Raw genomic sequence first — 12,769 nt, 5'->3', positions numbered from 1 at the left:
GAGCTACACTGCAGGCACTAGCTTTGCAGCAAGGGATGCCACAAAATCCATGAGGGTAACATAAAACGCCTCCTCACTATAAGCAGAGGCAGTTGCTATTATGGAAGCCCTAGCCCACGCATCCCTGAGGGAAGGACACATGGTCATACATACAGACTCCAAGGCAGTCAATGACTGTTTTCAGCACAGCTCACCCAAAGACCCCTGACCACTGTGCTGACCACTGTGTTTACCATAGCACAGAATACTTGCTCAGGGTAGAATAATAATCATTAACTGAGTCCCCAGCCACATTGGCATCAAAGGGAATGAGCTTGCTGACAGACTAGCCATCACTGGCAGGGGTATGCCCCCAAATCCCATGATCATACAACCAAGCCGAAAAATACTAAAGGAGAAGTGTACTGTGGCCGCTCGTACCTTCCTCCTGCAGCTTCACAGAGAGGAAACAAGATCCTCCCCCTCGGCCAGCTGGTACTCGGATGCCACAGGCTATGAACCACTGGCACTCTGAAATAATCAGAGGTACTGAAGTCATTCTTCACAGAATGTGACTAAGTTTCCACTGTGCATGACAGAGTATAGAGACACTAGACTAAAGAGAGGTGTTGTATGCATTGTGGCGAGCCGAATGCCACACTCGTACATTACTTAGATAATTGTGAGCGCACAATTCCTGAGACAGGGACAGCCGACAACAGCTGCTGTGCTGGTAAAGAGATTATGCGGTATGCTTACACCATGGCAGCAGGAGCGCCTGCTGCAATCCCACCACCACGGTAAGCACCAAGTGTCAGAAAACAAACACCATAAAAAGCCGGGTGAAGCTAGAACTTCGCAAATCACAGAGAACAGTTACACGTTCTCTGAAGATTCCTGCCAGCGAACATTACAGCGGGTTTCATTGGGTTTTGAGTTAAAAGGTCAGAACTGTCAAGCCTAGTTCAAAACTTTTTTTTTTTTTTTTTTTTTTTACCAAATTTGTAGCTATACCGAGATATTTTTAAATCATAACTAGCACCATGTCATTTGTAAAAGGTACATTACATATCCTTCGCAATATGGTTTTCTTTCCGAAATTATCTGTCTGCTTCCTACTCTGGGGAGGAAAGTAAAGACTTGGCAATTACATAACTGCAAACCACAGACGGACCGACAGGGATTGACAAAAGTTTCAGAGATATTACTATTTACTGTGTGGCTGACGCATCATGTTTCCCTGAAGAGTCCTGACGTTACTTGCGTATCCCTCGTGGAAGTAGGATATGTTTCTAGTGCTGTCCACAGCCGTAACAGTTTCCCTGAATCCTGCGTTTCCCCGCCACCCACTTAGTCCGTGGATAGCGCGAGGTGCCCCAAGCCTCTAGTACGGACTTGATATGTATAAACTAGCATGACAAAGACAAGAACAATGACTAGCATAAGTGAATTAATTGTTAATTCTGCAAGGAGCGTTCCTGGCGACTGCCGAGAAGCAATGACTGGCTTCACAGTCAGGTATCAGCTCCCCTCTTCCCCAGGTGCCAACATGGTTGGTGTTGCCACATCGGGATCCTCGCTAATGAACATGTGAACATGTGATGTTTACAATGGATTCCATAAAAGAACGAAACGAAAGAAACGTAGATGTTAGTGACAATGAAAGTGGATGCAGGTGGGAGAATAGAAAGAGGAACGAGGTGGTAATGGACGATTCAAACAAACAGGAACCCAAACGCTGCCAGTGTGAATTGCAGGGAAAAAAATAACTACAACAGGTCTGCACCACCAGTTTTATCGAAAAATTAAAGTCATGACTACCGCTGTTTCAAGCCACTGTTGAAGGAAGCCAGAGGGAGGCCTAATCAGGCAGGTGAGGTGGAGCAGGTCATGACTAGGGGATACAAGAGGAGACTGATGACTGTCCCAAAGGCTGGGACAAACTTACGAAAGTGATCATCTTCCAATATCTGACCATACTGGAGTGACTTTGTTGGACGATGACAGATTTGTTTAAATGAAGAGGCGTGCGTCCAGGGGCGAGGAGTGGAATCAGCCCATTGACCTCATAAAAAAGAAAGTGCCTTATTTCAGAGATGAATACTCTTTGGCAAAGGGTGGTGATATGTGGAGCCGTTAGTCATGTGCCTCAAGTGCTGCAGGTGGGGCCACAAATCATGAACTTGTTTCTTACAGAACCTACACCGAATGTTCTGCTGACAACTCCAGAATCTGCTGAGCCAAGATTGAGAGAGAAAAAAAAAAGGAGAAAGAATTGAGCCTTTCTGCTGCAAGTGCGCACGCCCACACAATGCCGGATCTCTATCATGCAGGGCAAGACCACAAATTAAGACTAATTCGGTGGTTCCCCATCAAGGAATCGCAGAAAATGAAAATGGGCCGGCCACCACACAGGTAGGGGTGCAGGAGGTGGTGACACCCAAAATGCCTGGCTGCAGGGCCTAATGCGTATGGTGCCATCCCCACAGGCGAGCTTGACCATAGGCAAGACAAATGACATGTGCGAGAGAAGGAAGTAAAAGTGGAGTAGTGATGCAGATTTTTCTGGGAAAAATATCCACATTTACCCGGATGCTAATGCAGAGAATGTACATAATTTTAAAAAGTTGGCACAAGTATGGTCACAAACTAAAGAATGGAAAGAAGGGAGCATGCGGCTCTAAATAGAAGCTCCACCAAAATGCAAATGAACAAAAAAATAATGACGGCACTGCAAAAGAATGTCAATTGCAGTATTACCATGATGGGGAAAAATAAAAGTGTCGAGGAAGAAACAACCCCTTTCACGTCACTTCTGCTGGTGTAAAGATCAGGAAAAAGATAATTTTTTGAAAAAGTGGGAATTAATGCAAGCTGAGTGGGCAAACCTCCGAGTGCTGCTAAAATGATACCGAAGTAGTTTGTTGCCAAGACACCAGGGACACGAAATGTGACTAAACTTATGGTTATAGAGCGTATCATCTTCATTCCAGATATCGAACACGGGGACTTGCATCAAAAGTTCAATATCCTAATGAAATAAGAAGTGTAGAACAGCACAAAAATTGTGTGTGAAGCTTCAACTAGCAACAGCAATGGGATGTTATCAATATAATTTTCATACCAAATCACAATTTTGGTAAAAACGAAATGCAACTATAAGACTTGTTTCCGCTAGCGACCCAAGCCGACGCACAGCTGACCCACGGAAAAGTACACCCACGCCACTCCCGCCGATCATAACTTCATGTCGTGGGTACCCCGGGCGAGGCTCCTAGCGTCGCATTACGGCGGACAGCGTTATGACTTGATCTGCGTGAGGCTAGTGACCTGAGCTGACGCCAAGCTGACCCGCGGAAGGATACACCACACTGAAGGGCGACCGACCTCGACGCCGCGTCCCCATGGATTAGCAGTTCACGCTGTGACTTCGGACCGTAACAACCCTAACAGCTGTCTTCCGCGATGTGTCCTTGTTGCCCTCCGTGATATATATATATAATTTTGTGACCAAGAATAAGGTTAAACCGCCAAGACTTTGCTTCAGCCTTTATTGTGAAACCCCTCACAAGTGGCCGCAGCATGGGTCTCTTCACTACAAGAGAGCCCCCACCCTTTGAAGGAGCAGAAAAGAAAATATAGGATATCCTCCCAAGCTATTTTCCACCGCGTCAAAACCCACATGAAGATCAGCAGCTCCAGCAGCCAAAGCCAAGGTATGTGTGTGATTCAGTAGTGCTTACTCACTCCCCCCCCCTTTCTCCCCAACCCACCCCAATATCAGAATGGTGTATAATTCTATTATCATCGTTTTGGAATCGGTCTCTCTTGTTAATGCATTTTCTGTGGTGATAGGCGGTGTTGTTCCTTTCTCAGATTCACTACCCGTGCACCATAACTTACCTAGGTAATCCACTGTAGATACCTTACATGCTTTATATGACCAGAACCAGTAAATCATTTGAAGATAAAGTACTCGATCCACTCGCTGTGTTGATGGGAACGATGATAACATCTCAGATTGGTCATATGCCTTCGATGACACCCCCTAGCCGACAAAGGTGACCAATGGGGTTTCTTGCCCGTGCATTGACCTAGGCCATGCCCACAGCACTCATGACCTCTGGCCTCAGCCTTGACCCAAGCGGACACTACTTCGAGTCACGGCCCCGGTCGCCTGCGGCCTCCTGGGGGCTTACTGGGGCTTCGCTACCCCGGTCTCTACTGCACAAGCCGGCCATACCAACCTCGGTCCATGCTACATTACCAAGAATCTCCCATCAATAAATATATGCAACAGACCGTGCGTTTTACAAGTCCCTAACATAACGTAACATCGCCCACCCCATCCACCTGTCGAAAATCCACCTATTAACTCTCTCCCTATCAACCCCGTTTCTTACTTCTAATCTGACCCTCCTCCTTCCTCCGGCCCCCACCCACGCTCCCACGCAAACATCCCCATGGCTCATTATCACCCTCACCAAACTTTTAATGTGCTGACCAAATTTGATGGAACTTCGATGCCTGTGGATAGTTTCTTAACCCCTGTTTTACAATGTCTTTTTCTTCCAACTACAGGTATGCTTGACAGAACTCACGAACCTCTTCATCCCACATGAAGGGGTGGGAGAACACAATGTTGCGGGAGGTCCGCTCGTATATCGGCCTTAGGTTCCTCGTGGGACTTCAGGCGAAGGAGTGGCGAAGGGATCTTTGGTCGACGGACCCATTGATATGTTCGCCAAAACCATGTCCAGGGACCGCTTCAACAACCTGACCTCCGCCCTCCACTTCGCGAACAACGAAGGGGAGCACGACGCGGAGGACCGTTTGTGGAAGCTGCGCCCTGTGATTGACGTCTTGGATTCGACGTACCATTCCGTTCTCGTCCCCAACCAGAATGTGACTGTCGACAAGAGCTTGTGGGCCTTCAAAGGCAGGCATGATGCCCTGCATATAATCCAAGCAAGAGCTCGGAGGGGCTTGAAGGTCTACAAGCTATGTTCGTCCGACGGTCCAGAGGCAGGGTATACGGCGGCCTTCACCATTTACATGGGGCAGGATCGCGGCGAGTTTCCAGCAAGTATGAAGGCCGTCGACGCCCTTTTGGAGAAGGCAAAGCTGCTCGACAAGGAGTACCAGTTGTACACAGACAACTGGTCTTCCTCCCGACTCTCTTCCACTATCTGTAGGCCCAGAAGACCATCACCATTGGCACAGTATGTGCCAACAGGCGGGGTAGGCCCTCAGACCTGCAGGCGAGTCGGGGGACACAGCGACTTCCAGAGTAGTAACACTGGAATGCTTTGCCTGCAGTGGGTAGACAGGCGTCTTGTGACAATGCTATCCACTGCTCACACGTCAAAGGTCGTTACCCTGCCTCCCAACCACCGAGGGGTGGAGAGGTCGAAGCCCGAGGTCGTTGCGTGTTACAAGGCATGAAGGGCGTCGATCTCTCGGATCAGCTGGCACAGTCATATCCACAACCAAAAAAAGCCATAAGTGGTGCAAGGTTTTCTTGTACTTGCTGGATATAACTGTCAAAGCGCTGGCTGTCCACCGAGCCCTCGGCGGTAAAACTCCCCAAAAAACAAGCTCCATACAAAACTTGTCCAGGAATTGCTGCAGCAAGGTAAGACGACTGTTTTCTTTATCCGATTTGATATGGTGTTTTTCATTCTACATATCCATTTTGAGGATGTAATTTACAATGTCCTTTTTTCTTCCTTGCTCCTTCCAGTAAACCCTCCTCAGAACCTCTGATGATCCCAGCAGGCACACATGCCAGTCGACACCCCCTCCGGAGGTTTCGGAGATGTGCGCTCTGCTGGGGAACGACAGGCACAGGAAGGAAACCAGGGTCATGTGCTCCACCTGTGGCACTTCCCTTTGTCTGACGCCGTGTTTTCGGTCATATGCCTGAAAACACGTATGTGTATATTATTGTAAATAATTTTTGGTATTTTTCGAAAAAAATAAAATTCGACTTACCACTGCTTTTCTGTGCTCTCGCTAAAACAAACTATTGACTTTATAGACACACATCAGTCAAACATTCCTAAATGGAGTATATACTACAGTATGAGACAATAAAATCCTTCATATGACATGTTATAGGGGCTACAGTAAGTCTGCAAACTTTCACATGTTTCTAAAGGGGAAAAAAAAAAAAAAACGGAGGTTGCGGTTATACGCATACCAATCGCCCAAGTGCGCTAAAACTTCGGGGGGTGGCGAGACGGGTAGCGCGAGTTGAGCGCGGTCCCGGGGAGAGAACCAGCCGCTTGCTTTTCTTCCTGGAACGAGGGGTGCAGAGCTTTTTTCCGAACCGTGGGACATTGGGTAAGGGACATAGAAAATTCTGTTCTGCTCCCGACGAGAGGAACACACTCGACGCGTTCAAGACTGCACCCTAGTCCTTCGCAATTTCATTGGTCTTCTGAGCCTTTTTTCGGCCACTAAACCCCCAGTCACCATCTGCTATTTGCTTCTTTCATTGCGATGAGGCCGGTGTCATTGTCCGAGGAGGTGTTCGAACTTATTGGAAATGGGTGGATTCAATTAAATCTGAATTCCAAGGCGAAAATTACATGGCATGGATGACTTATTTCACCAAAGGAATCCGGGTCTCACCCCTCCCACTGGCGGTTGGGGAAAAAAGATGGAAGCAGCATAATCGCAATGGAGAAAAAATGTTAACACAGCATCGGGCAGTTTTCAAACTATCCAAGGTCACGGCATGTTATATGATCAACGAGTGGGAATTCACAGTCTTTCAGGTTTCATCAGCTCACGTCTGATATATTTATGGTATGTATTTCTGACAAGGGACAATCGAAACCGGCCCAAATACATCTTGTATTGTGAAGAGATTCATTCTCTTTCCCATACCTTTTATACATTTGTCAACATGAATACGGTTTCATTCATTCACTGGGTGGGTGCTTCACGCGCATGGTGATGTGAAGCGATGGGGGGTAGCCTAGATAGTGTTAAGTGCTTGCATGCCTTCTCGCTTGCAGCTTCCACCCCTGGCTAGCCCAGTGCGAAAAAGGGAGCAGTTTCTGCATAAGTCTCCCCTGCCAGGTCACAGCCTCTCCATCATCAAGACTTCTGCAGTGCCTCCTCGTGGCCTACCTTGCGGTCCCAGGCTAAATCTGTGGGGGATCTCGGAGCAGCAGGAGGCCCCAGAGGTACGGAGTTATGGCCCACCGGCGTGTGGACACGCTCTGGCTTCGTACCAACTCCTGCCCCCTAGCCACCCTGGGGTAATGGGCAGCTCGGGGAGGTGGGCCTTGCCAGTCCTCCTCTCCCCAGAATGACCCTCTGGCAACGTCGCATATAAATGGAAATGCTGGGGGGAGGGGTGTTGTCCCTCCCACCCAGCAAGGCGGGCTGTGGGTCCCGCTGGGAGGGCAAATGTCGGGTTGCAGGATTGGAATAAGAGTTACTCGTCCCGCCTGCACCCTGGCAGGCGCCAACCCACCATGAAGCTTGTGGGGGAAAGCCCTCGGGAACCCCACAGGTGGATAGGCGGTCCCACAGCCTGCCGACCCCCTTTATTTGGGGCTGTGTTGGCAGAGGTGGCGTGCACCTGGAGTGACCACCCGAGGCTTAACCTCGGGCGTGCTTTCTGGATAGGCGCTTGGAAAATCCGGTCCTTGCGGCAGGATGAGCGGTTACCTCTGTTATCGCAGGAATTGAAGCGGCTGGGAGTTGAGGTGGCTGCCCTCTCAGAGGTGAGAAGACCTGGTAGCGGCACGATCAGTGTGGGTGGTTACACCTACTACTGGTCGGGCCGTAGCGATGGTCACCACCTCCAGGGTGTAGCCATAGCCATCTCCAGTCGACTTCAGCCTGCGGTAGTCGAGGTGACACCGGTTGATGAGCGTATCATGGCATTGAGACTGAGCATGTTTTTTGGCTTCTTGTCTCTTATTGCTGTATACGCTCCTACCGATGTATATAAAACCGATGTGAAAGAGGCGTTCTACGCCAAACTCGCATCTGTGGCAGACGATTCCCCCCGGCGGGGACATTCGCATTGTTCTGGGCGACTTCAATGCGGTATCCGGCTGTGACCGAGCTGGCTACGAGATGTCTTTTGGGCCCCCCCATGGCTCGGGAGCTGATCCCAGGCAGCGAGAATAGCCTCCTTCTCCGGGACTTTGCTAGGTCCCAAAAAAATGGGGATTTCTGGCTCCTGGTACCAGCGCCCCCAACCCGCATCGCGGGGACTTGGTACAGCGATATGGGTAATTTTGGCCAAGGAGATCGACCACTTTCTTGTCAGCACGCGATGGAGGATCCCCCAGAACTGCAGGGTTTACCGGAGTGCCGAGTTCTGTGGGACCGACCATAGGCTGCTTGGGCTACCCGGGCGGGCCCCACTTCAAAACTCCCCGCCCCTCCAGTAGCCACCCTAAGGTTTTTCATTTGGGACAGACTAAGGAGGAGTGGGGCCCGTGGGTTCGCCATGGCAGTCTCTGACCGATTCACAGAAACCAGCAACCTGACGGCCCCAGTTGCTCTGTGGGGGGTCCTTCAAGCGCGTAACACTCGAAGCAGCTCAGGAGTCCATTGGCGTACGCCCAGGAAAAGGCAGAAAAACCCATCTCCCTGGAGACATTAGAGGCCACTGAAGCGTGACGCAAGGCTCGGCTGAATGGGAATCAAGTCTTGAGTCGTTCCATGGTGCGTAGGGATCGGACACTGCTGAGAAGGGACAAGGAACAGTATCAGGAATCTTGCTGAGGAGGTCGAAGGCCATTTCTTGGTAATGACCTTCGCCCTGCCTACCAACCCCTGAGAAAACTGAACTCTAAGACTCCTCACAGACGACTGCAGTGCGCTCGGTGGATGGACGGATCATCTCAGATCATTTTTGGGGTTGTGAACGTTGGACTGAGTATTTTAACATTTGTACCAGTGGCCCCTCCAACAGTTAGCTTGGATGCAAGCGATGTCGCAGTGCCTGTGCCGGACCCACCCATCAGCGAGGAACCTCCTACCCTAACAGAGGTTAGGCAGCCGATTTCCAAGCTGAAGAGTGGGAAAGTTTGCAGGCATATGCGATATCCCTGCTGAACTGCTAAAGGCTGGGGTGAACCTAGGCTCGGGGCCTGCATACAGTCCTGACTGCCATTTGGCAGTCGGGTACCATTCCCCTGACCTGCTGGGGGGCGTGGTCATCTCTCTCTGGAAGGGGAAAGGGGATCGATGGGACTGTAGCAACTACCGTGGCATTACACTGCTCAGCATACCAGGCAAGGTTCTCGCCCACATTCTTCTGAAATGAATTCGCAACCACCTACTGAGGCACCAGAGACCGGAGCAGTCTGGATTTACTCCTGGCAAGTCCACAATAGACCGTATACTAGCGCTTCGAGTAATTGTGGAACGCCGTCGTGAGTTTGGTCGTGGGTTGCTCGCAGCCTACATCGACCTCAAGAAGGCGTTTGACTCGGTGCATCGGGAATCGCTATGGGAGATCCTGAGGCTCAGGGGAATTCCGACACAGATTATTGGCCTGATAGCAAGCCTCTATACTGGTACTGAAAGTGCTGTAAAGTGTGGTGGGGGTATGTCAAACTTCTTCCGTGTTGATTCAGGGGTGAGGCAAGGCTGTGTCCTTTCACCAACACTTTTCAATACCTGTATGGACTGGATAATGGGCAGAGCTACTAGCCAAAGTCAGTGTGGAGCAACACTAGGCAATATCAAAGTCTCAGACCTTGACTTTGCCGACGATGTTGCCATCCTATCTGAGTTCTTGGAGTCACTTGTGGCGGCTCTTGATGCATTTAGCAATGAGGCGAAGCCTAGAGGCCTAGAGGTCTCCTGGACCAAGACCAAGATTCAGGACTTTGGGGGCCTGTTAGGGGAACCCGTTCAGTCGATCCATGCTTGCGGCGAGGACGTTGAAGTCACAAAGTTTTACATACCTTGGTAGCGTAGTCCATATCTCTGGGTTGTCAGACCAGGAAGTCAGTAGACGGATTGGTCTGGCAACAGGAGCCAGGAACTCGATCAACAAGAGCGTTTGGAGATGTCGGTACCTATGCAGAAGGACCAAGCTGCGTGTCTCAAGGCCTTGATACGCCATTTTTGCTCTATGGAAGCAAAACCTGGACGCTATCCAGTGTCTTGGAGTCTCGCCTTGATGCCTTTTGTAACAAGTCCCTGCGTTGGATCATGGGGTACAGTTGGCAGGACGTGTCCAACCGGCGGTTACACCGTGAGACTGGCATGGGACCTGTTACTTGCATAATCCGGGATCGCCAACTCAGGCTATATGGCCACCTAGCTCGCCTCCCTATGGACGACCCTGCCATCAGGTTGCCTCTTGCGAGACAAACCCTGGGTGGAGGAGACCTGGGGGACGTCCTAGGAGATCATGGTTTGGGCAGCTCGACGAAAACCTGTTGCGAGGAATTAGAGATGGGCCGTGTGCCTGCCTGGAGACTCGCCTCGAGGGATCCTCGTTGCTGGAAGCGAAGGGTGGATGCGGCCATGCGCCCCCGTCGGCGTTAGCCCCTTGATGATGATTCACGTGCCGGGGAATTCATGAAGTCAGTGGAGGAGAAAGCGCCCACGGCAACGGTAAATGCAGGTGTCATAACAAAACCACACAAGCAAGCACCATCATGACATGACCAACCAACAAATCACTAATAACACCACACAACACCCCACTCAACATTTAGCACCTGAACAAAACACACAACCCACACAACACGACCCCACGCCCCATACGTAGACAACCACTAGCATGCCACAATGCACTATTCCCTTAGACCTCCCATGAACTGACACCATACAACACACAAAGCTAACACTGCACCTCGCCACTACAACACCACACCCGCGGTGTCACGATGGGTATAAAGACCAAAAAACAATGTTTTAACTGCACCGGTACGGTCATACTGTCTCAGCCTGCCAGTCCCCCCATGTTGCCCCGTATCACCATACTATAGCAAACCGTCTTTTTAGGTGTGGGGCAAACAGACAGACAGGCAACCTACAGGATGAGTTTTACAATTATAACAGACATAATTGCCTACAGACACCATATATCAACATCAAGCATTCCTAATGATGAAAGCCAACCTCCTCTCCTCCACGCTACAATGAATAATCGTAATAAATACATATACACTTTTTTTTTTTTTTTTTAATAATGTTTCATCATGTTGTGTGGTATCCCTTGAAACATTAAAGGAATTTGGCTTGTCGTTAGATCTGCAACCTTCCCACACTACCATCACAGGCATTACAGGTAACACGACCAGCTTGGAAGGAAAGTCCTAAACATTAAGATCAGTGGTATTGTGTGTCTCCATTCCTTTGTTGCTGTGAAAAGAAATTTCACTCTCGGAAATTTATTACTAGGACATGATTTTTTGTTCAGGAGCAGTGTTTCTTTACACCCCCAAAGTAATTTCATCACCTCCAACGGCATTACTTATTTATTAAGGAAACCGTCATTCTTACACCCAGATGATAAATGAAAAACGTAAAGAAAACTGACTCACACACACGATTCACCCCCTCCCTTCCTCTCCTCCCCACTTCCCACCATCCCTCACCACCTGCTACAGCCGCTCGCGGTTCCTTCCTCCGAATTCACGGATCTTCCAATTCGCGAATTCGACCTGCCTACCCCCTCTCCCATTTGCGTAACCCCTCAACCAGTAAATGATTAAGTCCTTCGGGATATGTCCACTCATGTGGGACACTGATTTCCTGAGAATCCCTTTTTGGGGTTTACATATTCTCCCCCTCACCTTCAGTAGATTAATATCTATCGTACTTAGTGGGATGATTAACGACCAGGTTATGGTTTACCTGGATGACATTTTAGTATGCTCCCATCGATCTCTGAACATGAAAAGAAATTACGTCAGGTATTCAATTATCTTGCTAATGCAGAGCTCACCATAAACCCTAGTAAATGCCAAATCTTTTGATCAAAGCTCGATTTCTTGGGCCATACCTTATCATCCGATGGTATACTGCCTAATCAAAGCAAAATACAAGCCGTGATTGACTTCCCACGACTGCAAAACCAAAGACCTAAAGTTCTTTCTCGGTCTTTCCGGTTTTTATAGGCCGTTTATCAAAGGTTATGGCTCTATTGCAGAACCCCTCACGACAATCCTGAAGAAGGATGTACCGTTCAATTGGAACATGACAGGAATCCTTCCTGCGACTGAAGGCATCACTAACAAACATCCCTGTTCTGGCCTTCATCAAAAAGTAGATGGCCTTGCTTTTGCAAGCAGGTCACTGAAACCTGCAGAGCGGTCCTATCATACTACTTATCGCAAACTTTTACCAATTACCTGGGCACTCCGTCATTTTCGGTGGTTGGTACTCGGCTATAAGACTCCCCTTCAGGGGAAAAAGCCCCACATGGTAGACAAGCACGTGCCATAAAAATCTTAGCATTTACAATGAAATGACTTACCCTGGCAGGCAAAATGTCGTCGCAGATGCTCTCCCCGCGCACCCTTGCCATTTACCGCGGATATAGTGGCAGTAAGTCTACCCCATTCCTCCTAGATTTGCAAACTGTCATGAAGTCCCCGCGGTCGCGCCGTTGTTAGCTAACGCAGCTACCAGCCTCTTAACCCTCCCCCCGGGGATGAGATTCGGCGTGCGCAGTGCGAAGACCCCGTTTATAATGACTTAATAGAAAATTTGGAGGGGCGAAGCCTTAGGTCTGGTCGGCCCCCTTCCCGTCCGGCAATTCCTATTAAGCAAGAGATTAAAGGACGTCGGT

The 12,769-nt window shown here is 49.4% G+C and overlaps 1 protein-coding gene across 1 annotated transcript; it reads left to right on the top strand.

The window, feature by feature from the left end:
• The first annotated feature begins 4,442 nt into the window (after window positions 1–4,442).
• LOC119586581 (piggyBac transposable element-derived protein 4-like) lies at window positions 4,443–5,424 on the top strand. Its single transcript, XM_037935335.1, has 2 exons — window positions 4,443–4,560; window positions 4,673–5,424. Exons 1-2 carry the CDS (start codon window positions 4,443–4,445, stop codon window positions 5,422–5,424), a joined length of 870 nt encoding a protein of 289 aa, XP_037791263.1.
• The last annotated feature ends 7,345 nt before the right edge of the window (window positions 5,425–12,769 follow it).

This window comes from Penaeus monodon, chromosome 3 (genome assembly GCF_015228065.2).
Source record: "Penaeus monodon isolate SGIC_2016 chromosome 3, NSTDA_Pmon_1, whole genome shotgun sequence".
In the NCBI taxonomy this organism is placed as follows: Eukaryota; Metazoa; Arthropoda; class Malacostraca; order Decapoda; family Penaeidae; genus Penaeus; species Penaeus monodon.
Note: the sequence above shows the minus strand (reverse complement) of the source record. Positions and strands in the feature narration are given on the sequence as shown.